Source organism: Podarcis bocagei (genome assembly GCF_964188305.1).
Source record: "Podarcis bocagei genome assembly, chromosome: 5".
Taxonomy (NCBI): Eukaryota; Metazoa; Chordata; class Lepidosauria; order Squamata; family Lacertidae; genus Podarcis; species Podarcis bocagei.
Genome location: NC_138129.1, coordinates 76,137,400 through 76,161,086, shown reverse-complemented (window position 1 = coordinate 76,161,086; position 23,687 = coordinate 76,137,400). Strand labels below are relative to the sequence as shown.

The 23,687-nt window shown below is 38.5% G+C and overlaps 1 protein-coding gene and 2 long non-coding RNA genes across 5 annotated transcripts in view; 2 read left to right on the top strand and 1 right to left on the bottom strand.

Moving 5' to 3' along the window:
* The window catches only part of DIPK1A (divergent protein kinase domain 1A), a 26,813-nt gene extending 4,586 nt beyond the window's left edge, over positions 1-22,227 (top strand). For all 3 annotated transcript variants that reach the window (XM_081194078.1, XM_081194077.1, XM_081194079.1), the window contains exons 2-5: positions 14,005-14,139; positions 14,948-15,055; positions 17,150-17,326; positions 18,865-22,227. In XM_081194078.1, the coding sequence (XP_081050204.1) occupies positions 14,020-14,139; positions 14,948-15,055; positions 17,150-17,326; positions 18,865-19,677 (1,218 nt within the window). In that variant the 5' untranslated portion in view covers positions 14,005-14,019 and the 3' untranslated portion in view covers positions 19,678-22,227. The remainder of the gene's footprint in view (positions 1-14,004; positions 14,140-14,947; positions 15,056-17,149; positions 17,327-18,864) is intronic.
* On the top strand, positions 17,333-18,815 carry LOC308586944. Its single transcript, XR_014008158.1, has 2 exons — positions 17,333-18,063; positions 18,349-18,815. It is a non-coding gene; the product is annotated as an uncharacterized lncRNA (long non-coding RNA).
* Positions 21,499-23,687, bottom strand: LOC308586954. The gene is made up of 2 exons (XR_014008168.1): positions 23,160-23,687; positions 21,499-23,045 (listed from the first exon to the last, which is right to left on the bottom strand). It is a non-coding gene; the product is annotated as an uncharacterized lncRNA (long non-coding RNA).

Below are 23,687 nucleotides of genomic sequence, written 5' to 3'. Positions count from 1 at the left end.
GCATATTGCTGACAACTTACTCCAAAACTTCAGATGACCCCACTCAGCAATTTCATGTAGTTGTTATAAGTGATAAAATTGAACCTTGAGGGACCCCATATTGAAGGCTCCATGGGGCTGAAGAGCACTCCCCAAGCATCACCCTCTAGAAATGACCATCCAATTAGGACCTGAATCATTACAAAGTGGTGCAACCCACCCCTAACTTGGACATCCACTCCAGAAGGATACCATAGTCGATGCTGTTGAAGCTGCTGAGAGGTCAAGGAGAATTAACAAGGATACATAGGTCAGCATACAGGAAGATCGAAGCAGTTTCTGTGCCAAAACCAGGCCTAAACTCCAATTGAAATGGATCTAGAAAATCAGTTTCCTCCAAGAGGACCGGCCCAAGAAAAAGAGATTGGCAACTGGCCAGTAATTACTTAGATTTTCCAAATCCAGGGAGGGTTTCTCAAGGAGTGGTTTTACTACTGCCTCCTTCAAGCAGGCAGGGACTACTCCCTTTCACAAGAAGGCATTAATCACCTCCCTGGCCCAGCCAGCTGTCCCATCCCTACCAATTTTTAACAGCCAAGAGGGGAAGGGTCCAGAGCGCAAGTGATCGCATTAACTGAGCCAAGCACCTTGTCCACAGCCTCAAGCCTTGCTAACGGAAACTCATCCAATATAACAATAGTAGACAGTTCTCTGGTTTCATCTGCTATAACACTGGAGTCAAGAGCCTGGTGGATGCAAGCTGTTTTATCCTCAAAATGCTTTGCAAACAGGTAACAGTGAGCTGACACCAGTTCAGTCACCTCCTTTAGACCAGACTGTAATTGAGGATGCAATGGAGGCAGCAAAGTATCCTACAAAGAATAATAACTTCCTCCAAGGAAATTAAAGTTCTTAACCATATTCTCTTGAATGAAGAATACCAGTCATTCCCGGAAGTTGTGTGTTTGATTTAATTCATCCAATGTGCTGTGTATTATTATTTTTTAAAAATGTTTCCTACATGTTATGCACAATTCTCTGCTTAGGCACTGCAGACAGTTACCCCAGTGTTTTAAGTGAAATGTTTGTTTTATCGGTATTTTTGTAACATGGTCAGTGTGGTGTCTGCTTCCACTTTGATTTTTTAAAAATTAGTATTTATATTGATTAAAACCTATATGGCACAAATGAAATATTGTTCCTTTGCCAACCTGTTGGTTCCTGGGTGTTTTGGACTATGATTCCTATCAACCCCAGGCAGCATGGTGCTGGCTCCATTGATAGGAGATATATTCTAAAATATCTGGAGGGCACCAAGTTTGTGATGGTGTCTTGAAGGTGTCTTGAAGGAAGCAGCTAAAGGCTGGTATAAACTGAGCTGGTATAAACTGAGAAGAGATTGGTTTGTTCCTTTGGCTGGTGAAGTGAGGATAGAACTTCAGGTATCTTGTTGGTTCATCTGCAATTTTTAAGATATATGTTTAAAATGTATTTTAATTCTCTGTGTTGTAAAGCAGAGAATTATGTACATTTGGGGGGTGTCTTTTAAAAGAAGCACAAGAAGTTGGAAGAATTGCTTCCTGGAAAGACTGGTGCTTTTCATTGTCCAAGCTGGAAACTTGAACAACTTCATTGATTAGGAATGTATCCCAAGCAGTCAGAAGTTACTCATTTTAAGGCACTTCAGTGATACTTTATTGAACCGGGTGTTTTACTGGTGATCTGTATCTGTTGGTATTTTTTTGCTATTTTGCATTTTTGTACATGGTTGAAAACTTATATTAGTACAATAGAGCTACTTTGGATAAAATTGGGGCTCTTTGTTGTGCAGACTTTTAGGGAAGCAAAAGCAAGGAAGAGCAGCATAGTCTTTGTCCTTAGTTTGCCTTGTGTTTTCAAATAACTACGGTATCTAGTAGCAACATGGAACACAGAAGGGGTTAATGATTAGGAAGCCTGTTAACTGTATTCTGTTTTATTTTTATTTAAAGGGTATACTCTGCCCTTCAGTAAAAAAAAAATCAAGGTAGCTTACAAAGAAATCAAGATTATGATAACAAAGGCAACATCATTAAACATTTCAGCCAGTATTTAAACTAATTTTGGTTAGGGTACATTGGGAGAGAGCTGTGCAAACATTCTGCTAAACAGGGTGATGTGGCTGCTTGCAAGGTCAGACAAATGTAACTCTCTGTCTAAGGTCAAGATACTTCAATATTTTATCTTTGTGTATGTGTGTAAGTCTGTCCTAAAAATAAACAGCATTAACAGGGATCTATATTTTGCTCTGGGCAAGAACTATATCTTGTTTCTGTATCAGATGCTTCTCACTCAGTGTGTGTTCATGTATATTTGCATATGGTGTAGGCAGCATAGAATATAATTTTATCACTGAGCACATGCATTTTCCCATTTGTAAAGCAGAGGAAATTGCCTTGTTTCTTATTGTGGTGAAACATAACACCTGCAAAGTATAGGTATATTACAGTTGTGCCTTTGTCCTACATTTCTGCTTCAGAGGTTGCTCTTCTTCAAACATAAATTGTAAGCCTTTCCCCAACACAATCCAACACAATTGCATCTCCATCATGCCCCTTTCTTCTAGCTTGTCCTCAAATCTTTGTGTCCTTGGAATAGTTCCAAGCCCCATCGTTTTCCTCCTCCACAAGTAATTCTAGAAGCTATCTGATTCAATGAAGCACATTGCAGCATCATTGTTCAGTTCCAGTACTTGAATATGCTTCCACATTCAAACACTTGTTAGAGATTTATAATTGATAAATGCATATGGTGCCATATTTGTAAGCTGCTTTCTATAATACATACATTTCTGATGTATCCAGTTAGCATCTTAATCTTATTCTAACTTAGTACATATTCTAACTTAGTTCTATAACTTTAGTGAACCCCCCCCCAAAAGGAACAGAGTATAAAATAAAGTAAGGAGTCTTTTTTTTTTTTTTTTGAGGAAGGGAAAGCAACTTTTAAACTACACAGAGCTGCTCTTAGGAATGTTGTTTTCAAAAGACATCATGATACAGTTGCCTTGTGTTTGCTTTGTGTGGATGTTAAAAACATGGTTAATAGAAATAACGACTGACATCTTTTATGACAACAAAATTATATGGAGGACACTAATGTTTTCTGATTTGTTTACCTGTGGTTGAAGATCTGACATCTTCAATTCTAGAACTTTGTTTATAGTAGATGAAGTTTGCTGCCATACCCTTGTATTGCCTTGACAAAGAGAGGAAGGAAGGGAGTTGTTGTGGGGTTTTTTTTAAAAAAGACTTACATGCTTTAAGTGTTATAGGGATCTCCACTCTCATGGGTTAGTAAGCCTTGTAGGAGGGCTGATGGCTCCCTCTTAAAAATGTTTAAGAGCTTAGGAGGTAGCCTCTAGAATGGGTACTTGCTGTACTGGCTTCTCTCTTGGCATTTAATTTCTGTCTTCTGCCTTCAATATAATTAGGGGATGTGCTGGCACTGAGTTTAACTGTGGCTGCATGTGGTTAAGATTCCCATTTAATCTGGATTTTAAATCTCATGGGCTTCTGTAAAAACACTGAAGCTAGAAATCCACAGGAAGCCACATATTTCAATTACTTGATTTGGTTATTTGGCCAAACTACAATATTAATTGCCGGAAATTTGATAGAACTGCTAGTTTAGAATTACTGTTCATGCTCTGTGCAAAACAAACATGATAAACAGGTAATAAAACACTTTTTTATTTTACCAGACCCTGTTTTACTTAAAACTAGCCTTGTAATTACAGCTTGTCTGGGGAAGCAGAATTTCCCTAACCCCGTGAGTGGCAACTGAATAAGCATGTCCGTCTCCTGCCACCATCTGCTTCCTTGTGCTGCTCCTGGCAACCACAGCAGAATTGTTGTGTGTGTTCCTTAGCCATGCTATGGGACTTGACTTGTTGGCTATCCCTTATTTCAGAGAGAAAGCCAAGACTTGCTGTATTCAGAAATCTCTGCTGTGTTTTCCCTGGTTGTGGTAGTGAGGGGGAAAGGGGTGATTATGAAGCTCCCTGGCTGTACCTTTTTCTAGTTCCTGGCAGCAGGACAAATCTTGTATGCAACAGGGAAGGCAGAAGATGAAGGATCTGGGGAACTAAAGCAAGGAGATATGGAACAGCAGAAGGCTGCTTTAAACTTCTTTTGTAGCCCAATAATATTAAAATACAATAGCTCAAAGCACTGCATCTTATTCATCATCATCTCTGACTAGGTCGGTTTCTAGTATCAATGTGCTCTGGAACCTTTCCAGGCTCAACTTTTGCCAGAAATTGTGCTGTTTGAGATGCATCTCACATGGTGAATAACTAATTACCATGCAGTTCACACTGTTTAACAGAATATTGACTCTGTAAATGCCTTGCTAGGTGTTGTCATTTGCGTTTTTTCTTTCTGTGGTTTTTGGTTCATTTCCAAGAGGATTAGTGGGAATGAGAAAGGCAATAAGGGAAAGAAAATCATTTGCTAGCTCTGAAACAATTTTATTCTGATGTCACAGTCCCCCCCCCAAAAAAAAATGCTTGTTATTTTACTTTGACTTAGCATGACTAGTTAAAGCTTTGTGGGGAACTGATGCAGAGTTGGCTTGTATATCTGTAAATAACCTCTTATCACTTAACAAAGCCATTTTCTTTAGTATTCGTAGATGTGTAAGTTTTTATATTGAACATCTAATTATTTTAAGGTCACATCAGTGGAAGTGCATTTTGCCAGCTCGTTTCCATGACACCTCCTGGATATTTTAATTTGTTTTGTTTTTCATAATTTTTATTAGCAAACAGAAAAGTTTCACAGTACTCTTAGTTACATTTAAGATCTTTGTGTGCATTAGATCTTTGTGTCAAGAAAGATTATATGAAAGTGAAGGAAAGGAAAGGCATTTCAACATCCTAGAGAAAATAAGAATTTGACTTAAACAATTATAAAGCTATTACTTATTATAGTTTTTTTAAAGTTTTTATAATTAACATAGTACAGTGGTGCCTCGGGTTAAGTACTTAATTCGTTCCGGAGGTCCGTACTTAACCTGAAACTGTTCTTAACCTGAAGCACCACTTTAGCTAATGGGGCCTCCTGCTGCTGCTGTGCCACCGGAGCACAATTTCTGTTCTCATCCTGAAGCAAAGTTCTTAACCTGAAGCACTATTTCTGGGTTAACAGAGTCTGTAACCTGAAGCGTATGTAACCCAAAGTACCACTGTATAGTCTTTGAATCATTTGAAAAGAAAAGAAAACTGTTATATTCACATTAATGTAGAAATGTAAGAAAAGAAGTCATCAACCATATCAAAAAACATTTTTGTGGGGCAGTTTGTCTGGTTATTTAGATTCCAGAATGCAATGGCCAGAAAGTGACTTCGGGTGGCTAGCTGTACTAGTTTCCAGTTACTTGGAGCGTCTGAAGATGCTTTTTCTGTACTCTTAAAATAATGACATTGTTTGAACTCTGGTCACCTGCAGAAATATAGGAAGCTACCTTATACCATGTCAGACGGTTGGTCCATGTAGCTCAGCATTGCCTACACACTGACTGGCAACAGCTCTCCAAGATTTGAGGCAGGGTTCCCTCCCAGCCTTAGCTGGAGATGCTAGGGATTAAAACTGGAACCTTCTACATGTGAAGGAGATGCTCTACCTCTGAGTTATTGTAATCTACCATATGCCCTCCCCACACAAGCGTCATCAGGATTGTCTGTGAAGAGCTTTGGCTATGGGTGTCCCATCTATCACAAGGTCAGAGCCTCTTTAGCAGCAGCTTCCTGCTTAAAGAAACCCCTGCCCAGTCAGTCTGCCTTTCTATATTGAGGACATTGGTAAAAATAGACCTTTATACGAATTTGGGTTTATTCTAAATTATGATGGGTTTCACTGGCTGTTGATGCTATCTGCTGCTAATTAGTTGAATTTATTTCAATGGATTTTATTGGCTGGTAACTTTGACATTGTAGCTTTTAAACTGTTAGTCTTTCAAAGCACACTGGGAAGTAGAATATAAATAAATGAAGTCTTGTGATACTGGCAAACATGAAATTCTCTGTATTAGTAATACTATTGGCTATAACTTTAATTGTGCCATAAATGTGATTTTCAGTAGGCTTTTTACACACAGTAAATGCTATGCTGAGAGTTTTCTTTAGCAGTATCTGTTTTTCTAATGTTAAGAAATAAACATTCTGTCTAATTCTTGTTGATATGCACTTAATAGGCTTGAGTTTAGTCTGCAGTTTTATTGCTCATTCTTGCATGCCATAGATAGCAGTTGAGTCTTTAATCTGACATCCTTCATAACTTTCTTTTGTGGGAAAAGGGAATACAGTCTGGTGTTTGGAGATTACTGTTCTGGTTATTATGGGTTAATTTCCTTTCGCCATAAAGCCTCTTCTGATGCTGGACCAATTCATTTTCTGGAGGAAGTACCTTCCCTGTGATATCTTTGTAGGTGAAGGCAATGAAAAGTAGATAAGAAATATTTTAAATAAATAATAAACAAGAAGGATGCAAACAATATATTTAGCTTGTTGAATTCCATGTTTTGCCAGTGAGCCCTGCTTTGCACATAAGAATGGCTTGATCCATCATACTTTTTTTCCAGTAGTGGCCAGTTGACTATCTCCTAGACCCCATAAAAATAACCAGGGCACACTGGCTTTTCTATGATTGCTCATAAGTGTTTGGCCTCATTGTCTGTGGATGTTTGACGCCTACTAAGACTTATATCCAATATATCAATTTCAGTAACTCGTATTTAGTACAAAACCAAATCCAAGACACACAAATATAAGCCAAAATTAGACTATACAATAAGAGAAAACAGGTCCATCAACTTCCTGAAAATTCTTCCTTTTTAAAATGTCTGTACATATGAATTGATAATCTCCAAGTGTCTCTATTTTCCAGGGACGCCCCTGATTTGGAGAAGCCATTTGATCCCAGAATGTCCCACTTTTCCTTAGCATGTCTCTATTGGAGAAATGTTGGAGGGTACGGAGTTATCCGACCCCTGAGCCATCTGAAGGCAATCCTGTATAGGGAAGGTTTTTTTTAATGTTATTGTTTTATTATATATGCTGGAAGCCGCCCAGAGTGGCTGGGGTAACCCAGTAAGATGTGTGGGGTATAAATAGTAAAATTATCATTATGGAATGGGATGCCCCTATTTTCACTGAAGAAATGTTGGAGGGTATGTGAATGCCATCCATGTCATGGGTTGTGAGTAGACTTCCGCTCTCCTGTTTTGTAACTTCTCTCTTCTCATTTCCCTTCTTTCACAATGCTGCATATTGTTAAATTTCAGCCAGTTGTATAAATGTAAATCTAAGACTATGCTAGATCCTTACAACAGTACATCTGGGTTAACAAAAAAGGGCATTATTAATCAGGATCTGCTGTCTAGTCAAGGAATGCAGTGTCACCTGTATTGTTGTCTCCAAGGAACAGCATCGGCATTACAAACAATTGCATGAAAATCCTTTTTTTTTTTTTTTTATAAAAAATTTTATTGCGTTTCTTTCCTTAGGTTAACAGATTTGTTTACATAGCAACATGCAAGAAACATTTTTTATATATGAAGAAAAGTAAGAAAAAGAAAAAAAGTTAAGTAACTTTCACAACGTCCTTCAACAGTTCGCTTTCTTTTTGGACCTCCTCACATCCTCTCAACATTGCATTCATTATTCTAGCCAGTTCAGCAATTTGTTATCTTGTTTCCCATCTTATTATACCTTTGAATTTATTATGTTACCAATTTCAGAAATTTGTAATTTAGTTTTAACACTCTTAATAAACATAATATTTTGTTTCTAATTTGTCTCGTTTTTTTCCATCAATACTTACTTTATCATTTACTTAAATAAATTGCAGAAGCATAACGTTTCTTAATCGTGCACAATCTTAACATTCAAACAACTTATAGTATTTTTGCAAATAGTCCTTAAATTTTTTCCAGTCCTCCTCCATTGTTTCTTCGCTCAGATCTCGAATTCTGCCAGTCATTTCTGCCAACTCCATATAGTCCATCAGCTGAGTCTGCCAGTCCTCCAGTGTGGGTAGATCTGGTGTTTTCCAGAACTTTGCAATAAGAATCCTAGCTGCTGTGGTTGCATACATAAACAAGGTTCTGTCCTTCTTTGGCACCTTCCGGTCCACCATGCCCAGGAGAAAGGCCTCTGGTTTCTTAGAAAAGGTATATTTAAATACCTTTTTCAACTCATTATATATCATTTCCCAGAAGGCCTTTACTTTCGGGCAGGTCCACCAGAGGTGAAAGAATGTCCCTTCTGCCTCCTTGCATTTCCAACACTTATTATCAGACAGATGATATATTTTAGCCAACTTGACTGGGGTCATGTACCACCGGTATACCATTTTCATAATGTTCTCTTTCAAGGCACTACATGCCGTGAATTTCATACCGGTGTTCCATAACCTTTCCCAGTCCTCAGACATAATATTATGTCCTACATCCTGTGCCCATTTTATCATAGCAGATTTAACTGTCTCATCCTGTGTGTTCCATTTAAGCAGCAAGTCATACATTCTCGAAAGTACCTTAGTCTTTGGTTCTAATAACTCCGTCTCCAGTTTCGATTTCTCCGTCTGGAAACCCACTTTTTTATCCATTTTAAATACCTCTTGAATTTGAGCGTAATGTAACCAATCTCGCACCTTACTTTTTAATTTGTCCTGGCTTTGGAGCTTCCAGTTGTCTCCGACTCTTTCAATTAATTCCCAATATTTTGGCCAGTAGGCCTCCATATTGGGCCTTTTTTTAGAAATCTTGGCTTCCACTGGTGATAGCCACCTCGGGGTCTTACTTTCTAGTAAGTCCTTATACTTCATCCAGACGGCAAAAATTGATTTTCTGACAATATGGTTTTTAAACAGTTTATGAACCTTCGCCTTGTCATACCACAAATATGCATGCCAACCATAAACATTGTCAAACCCTTCCAGATCTAGGACATCGGTGTTTTCCAACAGAAACCAATCCTTCAGCCAGCAGAAGGCTGCAGCTTCGTAGTATAACCTTAAATCCGGCAGGGCAAACCCCCCTCTTTCTTTTGAGTCAGTTAGTATTTTGAATTTAATTCGGGGCTTTTTGCCCTGCCAGACAAACTTAGAGATATCCTTCTGCCATTTTCCAAAACATTCCATTCTGTCCACGACCTGGAGGGTTTGAAATAAAAATAACATTTTTGGCAAAACACACATCTTTATAGCTGCGATTCGGCCTGACAAGGTAAGTTTCAATCTTGACCAAATATCCAAGTCTTTTTTAATTTCCAGCCAACATTTTTCATAATTATCTTTGAATAGATTTAAGTTTTTGGTGGACAAAGATACCCCCAGGTATTTCACTTTTTTAACCACACTTAGCTCTGTCTCTTTCTGGTACCCCTCTATCTCTGTAGGCGTCAAATTTTTGGCCAAAACCTTAGTTTTTTGTTTGTTTAGCTTGAATCCCGCCACCCGACCAAACTCCAAGATAAGTTCAAGAACTCTTTTTGTGCTAGATTCTGGCTCCTGTACTGTCAAGACTAGGTCATCTGCAAAAGCTTTCAGTTTGTATTGTTTCGCTCCGACCACTATACCCTGCACCAACTGGTCCTCCCTGATCATATTCAGCAATACCTCCAGAACAGAAATAAATAACAGAGGGGATAGAGGGCACCCCTGTCGTGTCCCTTTTTCAATTTGGAGTTCCTCCGATACCACATTGTTCACTATCAGTTTAGCTTTTTGTTCTGAATAGATTGCTTCTAATCCATTTTCGAACCCCCGTCCCACTCCCATCCCTTTCAAGTTTTTCTTCATAAACATCCAAGAAATGTTGTCAAATGCTTTCTCCGCATCAATAAAGATTAAAGCAGCCCTTGTGTTTCTAATTCGCAACAGCTCCAATATATCAATAATGTTCCTGGTGTTGTCAGACATGTGTCTACCAGGGAGAAAGCCTGCTTGGTCCTTGTGAATTACTTCATTTAGTACATTTTTAAGTCTATTTGCTAAAATGTCTGCAAATATTTTGTAATCCACATTCAGGAGTGAGATGGGACGGTAGTTCTTAAGCTGGGTCTTTTCCCTTTCTGACTTGGGAATCAATGTGATGAATGCTTCTTTCCACGTTTCCGGTGCCTTCCTCCCCTCCATGATCTGGTTACAAACCTCCAACAACGGTTGTATCAAGAACTCCTTCAAAGTCTTATAATATTTGGAGGTGAGTCCATCCGGGCCTGGAGATTTGCCCAGCTGCATATTTTGGATGGCACCTTCAATTTCCTGTTGAGTTATTTTGCTGTTAAGGATTGATCTTTTATCTTGACTTATTTTAGATAATCCATTTGTCCTCAAAAATTGATCTATTTCCGATTCTTTCTGAGGCCCCTGTGCGTAAAGCTCTTTGAAGTATCTGTGGAAGCACTTTCTTATTTCTTCTGGTTTCTGAACTATTTTTCCTTGAATCTCCAAGTTTGTAACCGTATTTAACTTTTGTCTTCTTTTCAACTGCCAAGCTAACAACTTTCCACATTTATTTGCTGATTCAAACGATCTCTGCTTCATTTGTTTAATTTTCCACTCAATCTCTTGATTGATCAATTTCGAATATTGTGCTTGATGGAATTTGATCTCTCTTAGCACCTCTTTTGACTTCGGTTTAGTTCTCAACTTTTTCTCTCCTTCACTTATTTTCTCTAAAAATTTTTCCTTTTTTCCATTCCAAAATTTTCTCTTTATTGTATTCTGTTGTATCAGAAACCCTCTCATTACAGCTTTACTTGCATCCCAGATTGTTCTTTTCTCCACCGTAGTGTTCAAGTTTATTTCAAAATAGTCCTTTAGCGTTTTTTGGGCCTTCTTAACAATCTCTTGATCTCTTAACAAGGTGTCATTCATTCTCCATCTGAAGGATCCAGTTGGGAAAAGTCTCAATTCCATTTTTAAGGCATTATGGTCGGAGCAGGTTTTTGGGCAGATTTCCACTTTTCTTGTTTTCGGGGCCAGCCCTCTAGATATCCAAATTTGGTCAATTCGTGTCCATGACAAGTGGGCCTCAGAGAAGAAGGTTCCTTCTTTACCCAAGGGGTTCCTTGTCCTCCAGATGTCAATCAAGTCCATATTGTCTGTCATTTCAAAAAAGGTTTTAGGGAGTCTGCCGTCTGTTGTTAAGTTTTGATTTTGAGATTTGTCCATATTTGTTGACACCACCCCATTCATATCTCCCATCACAATAATGTTAGAATAGTCCAAATAGTCCATCATTGTCTCATGCAGCTTCTTATAGAATTCTGATTTTCCATCATTTGGCGCATAAACTCCTAATATCAAAATCTTTTCCCCTTGTGTTTGAATTTCAATTGCGAGAATTCTTCCATGATCATCTTTGAATAGAAATTTTGGTGACAGGTTCTCCTTTGCATAAATTACAACGCCTCTTTTTTTAACTTTGTCTGATGAGATAAATTCTTGGCCAAGTCTTTTATTGATTAATACTTTCCTGTGGAGCCTAGTCACATGTGTTTCTTGAAGGCATATTACATCCAATTGTTCTTTTTTTAGGATATGAAATATCCTCCTTCTTTTTTCCGGAGAATTCCCGCCATTTATATTCCAACTAAGTAGCTGCAGAGACATCCTGTTCTATTTAAGATGTTCTTAGGATGAGGTGCCTTCCTTTTGCTCAGATCCCGAGGGTGCGGGCGTTGGCCCGCTTCCAGGCAGTATTGGTGCTGGTAAGACTGGAAGCCAATCTACTCCTTTTTGGAGATCTTCTCCGTGATCGTGAAGGAACTTTTGGTTATCTTCAGGAAAATCCTTTTTTTTTTAAAGGCACCTTTGGAAGGAACAGAAGGAAACAGAGAATCAGCAGGCATGGGTGCTCAACTCTTTCCCCTGCCTGTTGCACATCCACTCCTAATTCACCCTTACAACCACTCTTCCTCCCCGGCCCCCATCAGACTCCATACATGCTGTGGGTGAGGCAGTTTTGTGGGATGATTTGAAGTTGTAGTGGGGTGGTTTGAGCAGAGAATTGTGGGGCAGCCCTCTCCATTTTGCTTCTTTTTGAAGTTGACATGGGGAGAGAGGGTAGTTCATTATATAATTTCACATGAAATGCCTGTTTCAGCCTTAGACTTAGATGTCTGGGAATAAAAAGCAACTCTTTCTCACAATATTTTGATGGAGTGTGGAATGGAGTAGTTTCTTTCCTCTCTTCAAAATCTACTTAAAAACCTAAGTGGTAAACCTTTAAAAGGAGCCAAAAAAGAGTGACGGCATAAGTAAGCAACGTATGGATGAATCTTACAGAGAAGGAGATACCACATTCATTCTGTGGACCAAAGTCTGCCAATGTTTTTAAAAAGGGGGAGTAGTGTAGCAAGTCTCACTTTCTTGCTGGCGGGGGGCGGGCAGGGAGAGAAATGCATTAAAAGCCTGTGGAAGTGAGGAGTAAACACTCCAACTAGTTTGCCAGGCAAAGTCAAATTTGACTCCTGTTAACTTCAAACAAACTTTTATATATGAATAATGGTGTTTTTTGTTTGTCTCTTCATATAAAGGAAACAAGTCTGTTTGTTCACAGGTTGGGTACAATACAGGCAGGCAAAGAATGAGTTTTCTTTTACTGACCCATGTCTGACCCGAAACTTGATTTGAAGGGATCATCTTTTAAGGATAAAAGGCAATTAGGTTTTCTTCCACATGCCTCTGATCTACACCTTCCTGAATTGGGGCTTTTGATAGTTTTGTTACTTGAGCAATAATATTGCATACCTTTTGTTTGAAAAAGTAGGCATAGCATATGCACTATAGAGTAAGTGGTGAGTGAATACCTCTGAGACATATCTGGTAGCTGGCTTCCCAGGCCAATAAAGTGGGAGAGTAAAGAAATATTGGTACTGAAGCACTTTGCAAAGGGGGTTAACCTGCCACCCTTTGCATTCTTTTCAAATGTGGTATTTAATCAAAAGTGGCTTGTTACATGAATTCCAGAGCTAAACTTATGTATAGACATAGATATTGGATCATCTAAAACATTGGTAGTGCCAGCTGGCTAGTTCCTGTGTCAGGCTACTTCGAATACTGTTGTGATAGCATTACTACTACTACTACTACTACTACTACTACTACTACTACAGTTATCGCCCACTTTTCCACCAAGGAGCTAAAGTGGTACACATGGTTCTTCCCTTCTCCAGTGTTGTCCACACAGCAACCCTGTGGCCCAAGGTCACTCAGTGAGCATCATGGCTCAGTGGGGATTTGAATCTTCATTCCCCCAAGTCCTAATCCTGGTCATGATAGTACGTAAAACTTCCATTGAAAACGTGTGTGTGTGTGTGTGTGTGTGTGTGTATAAAATCCTTAAATTCTTAAGTTCAGAAACTGCCATTTCTTGCTATTGCTGGTGCTGACAAGTGAGATATAAATGATAAGATACTTTCCCTACTCAGGTGAAAATAAAAGAACTACCTCTTCAATTCTGTGTTATTGGTATATATCAATCTGAATAGATATTGGATTATTCTGGACCAGTTTTAACAAGTGGTGATTAATTATTACTTTCTAATTCGCCTTCCAGTTACTCCTACCTACTTCACATGGTGGTTATATGACAGGCATAGGCAAACTCGGCCCTCCAGAAGTTTTGAGACTACAATTCCCATCATCCCTGACCATTGGTCCTATTAGCTAGGGATGATGGGAGTTGTAGTCCCAAAACTTCTGGAGGGCCGAGTTTGCCTATGCCTGTTATATGAGGACAAAACTTGAACTCCCAATGGTTCACCCAGAGGCTTCTGGAGAGAACTGAAAATAAATGTAATTGAGTTTGCTTTCAATGCTGTGAAATAAAATTCTCTACTTTATTTGGATTGAAGCTAATGCCAATTTGCATTTTATTTACTACCAAAGCTATTACTTAGCACAGTGAAATTAGGTTATGCAAGATGTCATAAAATACATCCCATCCCCTCTTGTTTGTCTCTCTACCCTAAAGGTTCGCTTCTCTTACATGCGGATGAAGTATCTCTTCTTCTCCTGGCTAGGGGTATTTATTGGCAGCTGGATTATTTATGTTCAGTATTCATCTTACACAGAACTTTGTAGAGGGCATGATTGCAAGAAAATAATAGTAAGTACGTTTTTAAAATATTTTAATTATATATATATATATAATTATTATTATATATATAAAATAAACCAATGTTATCTTTTGCTATTGCGTATAGTAAATAGCCTGGTGTGCTCTGATCCATGGGGTCACGAAGAGTCAGACACGACTAAACGTCTAAACAACAACAACATAGTAAATAGCACAATTTTCAGCAATTTGTTATTATGCACTACTGTGTATCAAAATGAGGTGTAGGCTCAAACAATAACTTTTATTCTGTGCACTCAATATTTTTTCAGATAATTAACCCAGATTAATATAAGAACATAGGAAGAGCCCTGCTGAATTAGGCTAAAGATTCATCTACTTCAGTGACATTTTGTCACAGTGGCCACCAGATGCCCATGGGAAGCTTTTCAATGTGACATTAGTTTCCATACTTCTGGCACCCTACAACTGGAATTCAGAATCATGCTGCCTCTAACAAGGGAGGCAGAACATAACCATCATAGCCAACAATAGCCTTGCTTCCCATGCATTTGCCTAATCTTCCTATCACTGGATCTTCTAGAAGAGCATTCAGTAATGATGTGAAAATGTTCTTTCTTTTGTTTTGTTGGAAGAGAATAAAATGGTTAAGGCAGTGGGAGCAGATGGTGGACAAAGGGAGACTAGAAAATGAAAATAGAAATAAAATGTCTGGAATCTTGAGACCAAAGGAACCTTTAAAGTGAATCAGGGTGGTTGGGTCCCCAGGATACCCGATCATTGGAGGTAGAAAATGTATTGATACTCATATAGTGGTCTTCTCTGCCATTTTTTCCAGTGTGATAAGTACAAGACTGGAGTTATTGATGGATCAGCATGTAGTAGCCTATGTACAAGACAAACTCTGTATTTTGGAAAATGTTTGTCAACCAAGCCCAACAATCAGGTATGTCTGCTCTATATTTTTGTCAAGTTCATAAGAACATTAAGCAGTGACAAATCTGGTAATTGGACAACTTTGGTATATTACTGTCAAAAGGACTTCTGAATAAAATACAGAAGAAATGCACTCAAAAATATTCATGTTATATATACTGCCTCATGATTTAAAAACGCTGGATACTGGCAGCATCATTTCTTCTAATACTGAACCTGGGTGGTAAATTTGGCAGGAAAATAATGTCACCTGAAAAATAACAGTTTCTGCATATTTAGACTACGTCAGTGTATAAGTTAATTCATTTGTAAATTTCAAAGAAAATTAAACTTTTTAAAACAACAACAACCACCACCCTGTGTGTGTTCAGTGACTTGCAGGATTTATGGGATGTCGAAGGTGTCATTTGAAGAGTTGGGAGACTGGCCATTTTGAGCACCTTATGGATATTCTGGCTAGAGGACTAGGATTTTGGGAAGTCCTCTTGTTAGCTTACACTAGTTCTATATTATACTAGAATGCTTCAGGAAAGACATATTAGCTTAGTATGCTGAGCTCCCCCAAGCCCCTCACTGTACAGCAAGAGGGCACTCTGGTTTGGCAATAGTAGCCTTAACCCTTTAACATTTTATAGCACTAGAGAGAGTGGTGACTGGGAAGTTATGTCTCCTGACAAACAGGAAAAGGGCACACACTCACCTTCCAGAAACCCCTTAGTGTGACATGTTTAAGGGTGGCTGGACCACAGAACAAAACCACCTGTAAGGATTTGGGTTTCACAGCATTTTGTTTCCCTTTTGTTACCATCTAAAAGGAATGTGGCTAGAATGGTTTGTAATGTCATGCAGTTCTATTGCAAATAAAAGAAATCTGAATCGCCAGCCAGTGGAGAACATTATGACCCCAACCCAGCTACTTGTGATTATCATTGAAACAGTGGGTGGTATTCAGATAAGATTTACTTGGATTAGATCCATTAAAATTAATGAACATGACTAAGTTAGGTCCATTAATTTCTGTAAGTCTACAGTTGAATACCACCCAATGAAATGAGTTCTGTTGCTTAGTCACAGTTAAACTTTAGCTAGGTCTAGATCTTTTTATGGAATAATCTATTTTTAATATACTTTAGTAATATGTTGTAAGGCTAATGCTTCAAACTAAGGTTTGGCATTTGGATTTGCTTTACATTCAATACGTGTCTGAGCTTGTCATCACTCATAGTTAATGGAAAGAAAATGAATATGGCAGAATTTTAAAACAGTGATTTAAATTCAATGCTGGATTAAAAGAATGCATATTTAAACTTCTGTAGATGGATTTATTTGATACAGACTACAAAACACCCCTCTTTTCATTATTTTCTATGTAGGAACTTCAGCCCTTCAAAAAGTATCTCCCCATAAAAGTGGTAGAATATAGTGCTCACTTTAAAAAGTGAGCATATCACTAAATATGCTTGTTTAGTATGTCACTAAATAACCATCTGGGTGGTATAGATAGTGTTTGCATTCCAGTGCAGTACATTTTGAATATCTATCACAATCAGTGCAAAATGAAGTACATAGTTGAGAAACAGAGATCCTTATACATGACATGAGTTTACTGCTAGACTACTAAAAGCTTTGGATAGCTTTTAAATACTATGTATCTTGTACTTTAACAGTCCCATCCCTGATACACAGGCAGTTACCCTGAATCTGCCTTCTGTTAGCCCCAAAGTATTATACTTAGCAGGACTGTTACTAAGTTAAAGAAATCTTAGACAATAGTTTATCTAGTGTAATGTGACTATTCATAGGCATATTTCTATTGTTTTAAAATCACTAGTCCTGAAGAAGAAAATGAGTGTACCGTACTTTTTATGATTCATGCACCCATCTCAGTAGGCACTACCTTGTCAATGGCATTCTCTTCTGTGCCTGAAAAGAACAGGAACGTTTCTAAGAAATCACTTGCTGCCTGCGCTACTTTTGTTATTACTTGTATATAAACATTAAATCTGTCCAATTAATAGAGGCACCATGCTAATGTAAGTTGTTTCATCAGTTAAGCTGGAAATTTAGTCAATTCCAGAATCTCTATCTCTCCTGTGTTGTGTAGATGTATTTAGGAGCCTGGGGCAATCTACAAGGTGTAATAAAATGTCAAATGGAAGAAGTTGCTCACATTGATCTCAGAACTGAACTAGAACCGAGAAAGAAAACTATTCTGTTTGATAAACCAACTAGAGGAACTACAGTTCAGAAATTCAAGGAGATGGTCTATGGACTCTTTAAAGTGAGTATTTACTCTCACCACCTACCTCCAGTGGTGGCTAGTGAGCTCAAAGTACTGGTGATGTCCCTAATCCCCTACTCACCACCCAATTTTTACATAAGCCAGGGATGTGGAACCTTTTTGGCCCAGCAGTCCAGTTCCTGGTGATGTAAGGTGTTGACCTGTGGAGGTGGGCTGAGGGGTTTGCTTTGCCAGAACATTCCCTGCATAGAATCCATGGGCAAAATGCACCAAGCAAGGCTGAACCCTCTGATTGCCAGCTGATAAGTCAAAGGTTTGATTTGATTTGATTTATTATATTTCTATGCCTCTTTTCATCCAAATGAATCTCAAGGCTTACAAACAATAAATAGCAATAACATGATAGAACATAATGGAACATCACACAAATACAGCATAATCATATTGAGGAAATAACAAATCATCAGTAACACAATTACAGTCTATGGAACATTGTTAACAAAGCAACAAGTAACAAAATAAGCTGAACACACAACAAATCTATACAGCATATATAATCAATAGAACATTAGCAACATTAACAAAATAGCAACCAGAAGACAAACTAAGCACTGTTAAGTTCATACACACATTCTCCACGCCCCCATGACGCATAAGTTTCAATCCAGCTGGCTGCTGAGGTCTGCTTTGCCATCATGTTTCCCATGAAGCAGTGCTCGGCAGAAGTGACACCCCCCTGCCTACCAGCTGATGTCACTAACTGATGGACAGATACAGTGGTACCTCGCAAGACGAATGCCTCGCAAGACGAAAAACGCGCAAGACGAAAGAGTTTTCCGTTTTTTGAGTCATTCCGCAAGACGAATTTTCCTATCGTCTTGCGAGTTCTTGTGAGTTTGTTTCCTTTTTCTTAAAGCCGCTAAGCCGTTAATAGCCGCTAAGCCGTTAATAGCTGCTAAGCCGCTAAGCTGCTAATAGCCGTGCTTCGCAAGAAGAAAAAACCGCAAGATGAAGAGACTCGCGGAACGGATTAATTTTGTCTTGCGAGGCACCACTGTAAGTGGGATTTGGGAGAAATAGCCTCACTGGCCAAGATTGGCTCATGGGCCTGAGGTTCACCACCCCTAATGTAGGTATTGCTTCAGGACTAGACCGCATGATGGATTATTTGAAAACCTAAAGGCCACCACATATTATAAAGTAAGTGGTGAAACTTCCATTTGGTGGGTCATTGTAAAGAGGTTTTGGAGTTCTCTTTTAAATGGATAACGGGACAAAATTCTGTCTGAAAATAAGAGTTGAGATTTTCGAATTCTTTTGTGACTGTAAAAACACCACCTCAGTTATTACAGAACAATACAATAATGCTAAAATGGCTGCACTACTTAGCACAGAGCACTGTGGCAGTAATAAACTTTGTTCCTAAATGCCTTTGAACCAGAATAGCCTCCCTAACATTACTAGAAACAGGAACTGAGAATGAGAAATACGCACCAGCATTTACAGCACTATGTTGGTTGTTACTTTTTTTAAAAAAAACAACATAATTTTATCATCTATCTTTTGTTTCTTTTTAGGCAAAACTAGGAGAGCAGGGGAATCTTCCTGAGCTGGTTAATCTCATCTTGTCTGTTGCTGATGGGAACAAAGATGGTCGAGTTTCCTTGCCAGAAGCAAAGTCAGCTTGGGCGCTTCTCCAGCTGAATGAATTTCTGCTCATGGTAATTCTCCAGGATAAAGAACATACTCCCAAACTGTTAGGTTTTTGTGGAGATCTATATGTGATGGAAAAAGTTGAATATACCTCTCTTTTTGGAATAAGCCTTCCGTGGATCATAGAACTTTTCATTCCCTCTGGATTCAGAAGAAGCATAGATCAGTGGTTTACTCCATCGTGGCCTAGAAAGGCAAAAATAGCCATAGGGCTTCTAGAATTTGTGGAAGACATTTTCCATGGACCTTATGGGAATTTCCTTATGTGCGACACGAGTGCCAAAAACCTGGGTTACAATGATAAATATGACTTAAAAATGGTGGACATGAGAAAAATAGTGCCAGAAATGAACCTGAAAGAACTAATTAAAGATCGTCACTGTGAGTCTGACCTGGATTGTGTTTATGGATCGGACTGCAGAACTGTATGTGACCAAAGTAAAATGAAATGTACCACAGAAATAATTCAGCCAAATTTGGCAAAGGTGTGCCACTTGCTCAAAGATTACCTGCTTCGTGGGGCTCCTCTGGAAATACATGAAGAGTTAGAGAAACAGCTGTACTCATGCCTTGCCCTGAAAGTTTCAGCAAACCAGATGGAGATGGAGCATTCCTTGATACTCAACAACCTGAAAACTCTACTGTGGAAGAAAATATCTCATACAAATGATTCTTAGTTTATTTTTCTCGGAAGAACATTGTTGCTGCTGTAGGAGCTGACTACTTTTTTTCAAACACAGCTTCAACGTTGAAAAAAAATCTTTATTTAGCCTCCTCTCTCATCAATGCTCCTTCAAACACAGCCCCACCACAGTGATTTTTTTTCCAGTTGGAAAATGTATGTTCTCTAAATATCTGCCTGGCAGAGACTACTGAAGCCATATGGCTATAACACTCCCATTAGGGAAAGAATACAGGTTACACATTCTCCTCTTGCCCTTATACACCTTTAAGATAATTTTAGAAGAGCAGAATCAAGATACTTTTCTCTTTTTTTTAAGCAAAACTTGCCTGTTGAGGAAAATATTCACACGGTACAATTCTAGATGGCCTGTCCTACTTCTGAATACAAATCACGTTCAAGTACTTAGGCACTTCAGATACTCCCTGCATGTGCAAATGTGGCTTGTCAAAGAAAGGGTTGTAAAGTAACCTTCAGCCTGAGATGCTAGCTGTTTGCATCCTGAGAGGTTTTTGAAGCAGAGTGCTGAAGAATCCCACAAGCCCAAAGAAGGCTGCAGCCCTTAAACAGTGTTGTAAGTTACTCTTTTTCTTGCTGCTCCCTACCCCTTCTTCTCTCGTCACCCCCCCAAATTACAAAATGGGTTGTAGTGCTTTTAATTTTTCCTTTGAGGACTTTTTGAAAAGTGAAAGTAACTTTACAAACATTGGCCACAGGACCCACCACTACTAGAAATTAACATGGTAGAATCCAAGCTACTGTTTATAAATGAAAATAATATTTTTGAGATTGTTTACTAATTTTAGCATGGCAGAATTTGCACATTAGTGATTTTTAAGAAAGAAACTCAGTGTGACAATTGAACATGTTTTAACTGGAGGTTTTTGAAACCAGAACTTTTTGTTACATTTATACATTTGTATACACATTTACCTCATGTGTACATTGAATGTTACTAAGTTGTTGAAACTTCCTAGTTAAAAGTAGGTGTTTTCCCATGCTAGCAGTTGATTTTAAGCACCCACACATCTTGTAGTAGCAATATTTAATGACACTAAACTGATAAATTGCAATCATATGGGTCTTAATGTAAGCAGATGTGTAACTAAAGGTATTACACAGAGTTGTGGGACACTAAAACTGAATTTTATACATGAGATGGCAAACTCATAACTTTAGTGCAATTAATAACTCAGCTGTGGTTTGTCTGATAGTAAAACGTTAAAAACCAATCTGGCCAAAGGTAAGGTAAGCATCCAGCAGCCAAATTCTGTCACATGATTATTCTGAAGTAATTCCATTACAGCTCAGCAACTCCCAAGTGTGTCAAAATATAAGCCAAGTCCTGTCAATTTCTATGGTTAAGCATTGATATTGAAGAAACAAATATGCTTAATATTGATCTCACCCAGCTGTGTTCCTGAACCAAGTAAGCCAAAATTCTTGAATGCAAACCCATTCATCCAAACGTTGTATAAGTTAATTGCTCTGGTTTTGTGGGTCAAACTTACCATGTTACTTTGAAAATCTTGAGTATTTTGAAGTAGACTCTGGAACACATTATGCAGCTTTTTCTAGAACATGTGGCAAACTGGAAGGAAATTGCATTTAATGGTCCTGAGTTGTAATGTTGCTCACATCACAAAATAGCAAAGGGAAGCAAGACAATGGTAGGGTGTATGTTTAGACCACCCACCACAGTTCTGTTTTCAGAACTGTGTGGTACTTTTAAATCTCTATTTTATATGGTCTTCTAGGGCTAGGGGCACAGTCCCCAGTTCTGAATAAATATGGAACACATAGCTGTTTGAACACATAGCTGTTATTTTACTTTAATTTCTTGTTGTTGACATGTTGCATCAAACAATCATCCACTTCTACCTATTCAAATGACATTTGTCATTGTTTTGACAGAGCTCTTCAGTGTATTCAACTTGACACTAGTTCACTCTCTTCACCCTTCACTTGATTCATTGGTATTTCTGTTATAAGAGGGAGAAAATGATGAAGTCTCTTATGTTAATATATCTCTTCATCTGGGTTTCTTGTATTTAACATGCTCTTTTGTCAACAGAACTTAAAATATTTTTCCCCCACATAATGAACATGCACTTAACAAAGCAAACCCATCTTTGTTCCCTGTACAATGTGTAAAGTGTTAATAATTTGCTCTAGAATCTTGCGCATTTTTGCCTTGTGTAAATATTTTTACTAACAATGTTCTTGCACAATGTCCACTTTGTTTTTAAATTAACAGATGTTATTTAAGAGGCAGCATTTAATATTTGCAACCACTAAACAAATCTTTTATCTTACTAGGCATATCCATGCTGGATAAACCTGAATGTCAATATTGTTAAAGTCATTGCTCAGTGGGAAAAAATATTGAGCCAAATATTTCTAGATATTTGAAATTTTCGAATAATGGAACTTGTCAGCAATGCAGTTTGTACTGTATTTCATTTTGATTGCTGTTAAATCACCATCTCCAGGAGACTTCATTTTGAATATGAATTGTTTACAATAAACTGGAATTATTTCCCCATTCTGGCAGTGGTGTGGAATAACTTCTAATAGAGTAGGAGGGAAAAGGCCTCAATTTTCTGTTGAAAGTAAAGTATTCATGTTCTTCATAAGATAATGGAAATGACAAAAGGTTAACTGCTTCTTGGGCATGAAAGCTAAGCACTCATGGATCCATGTGTTCTAGTTGGTCCCTCCAAATACAGGAAACCAAATGGGGAAGATAGAATGGACAAAACTGGTCCATTTGTACCACCAGGTTTCCATTTTATACCTGCTTAATAACATCTGCTTATTCCTTTTTACAAGGCCTGATAAACTATATAATTGCATTACCCAATCTGGTAGTGAAATAAAAGATCAAAGTCTAAACTGCTTCACAGTAGACCTTGCCAGTTAATCAATGGGAACCCTGAACTGCCATGAAATCCATTGAGTCAATATGCTACTTTGCCTCTCTTCTTCAAAGATCAACTTAAATTCTTGTCATGACTAGTTTGTACTGCCCCCTAGTGGCCCAACCATTAATCTGGACAGGGGTCCCCTTGCCTGGGTAGCATCTGTATTGGATTATTGCAATGCACTTTACATGGGGCTGCCTTTGAAAACTGTCTGAATGCTTCATAGTGCAGATGGGGCTGCCTATCGAGTTTTGAGGTGAATGGATTATAGACCACCAATTGCAGCTATACTGGCTGCCTGTATGCTTCCAAGACCCATTCAAAGTGCTGGTTTTAACAGATGTATGACTCAGGACCTCTCTTTTCTGGAATGTCCAGCATGAACCTACCTGGACCCTTAGATCCTCAGGCCCTCCACAAGTCTCACCTCTGAGGGACACTGGGTGTGGCAATAAGGAGAGGGACTTTAGTTGTGGCTCTCATCAATGAAATGATCTCCCCAGCAAGGTCTGCTTGGCCCCTTTGATGACATTTCAGTGCCAGCTGGACTTACCTTTTATATTAGCACATAGTCAGGCTGCTGCATGGAGTTATCTTCCCAACTGAGGCTCTGAGATAACAATTTGCTCCAGGAACAAAGAGGGCAAAGTAGGGACTACACGCAAAGTCTCATGTAACATCACCTATTGTGTCACACTGCTCACCTTCAGCATCAGGGATGAGGTGGATAAGGCAGGTCTTGCTACAGAGAAATGTAGAGGGAATGTGATACTGGGCAAGTTTCTCAAATCTATCTGTGTTCTTCCAGAAGAAATTTGATAAATCTGCTAGACGGCTGGGCATTATGTCTGGTCTTGGCACATCTAGCCATTAAATCTTCTATCAGATTATCCTTCCTGCATCTTAGCAAATGCTTCCAACATTGGAATTTCTTCAAGGTCTAACAGCACGTCATTCTTTAGTGGAACATGTAAGGAAGTAGGCAGGTTTTTCTAACACTTTTGCTTTTACAAGTATTTACAGCACAACTTTCCTTTTGTCAGGCCTGTGGATTGGATTCAGACATAGTCATACTTAGACC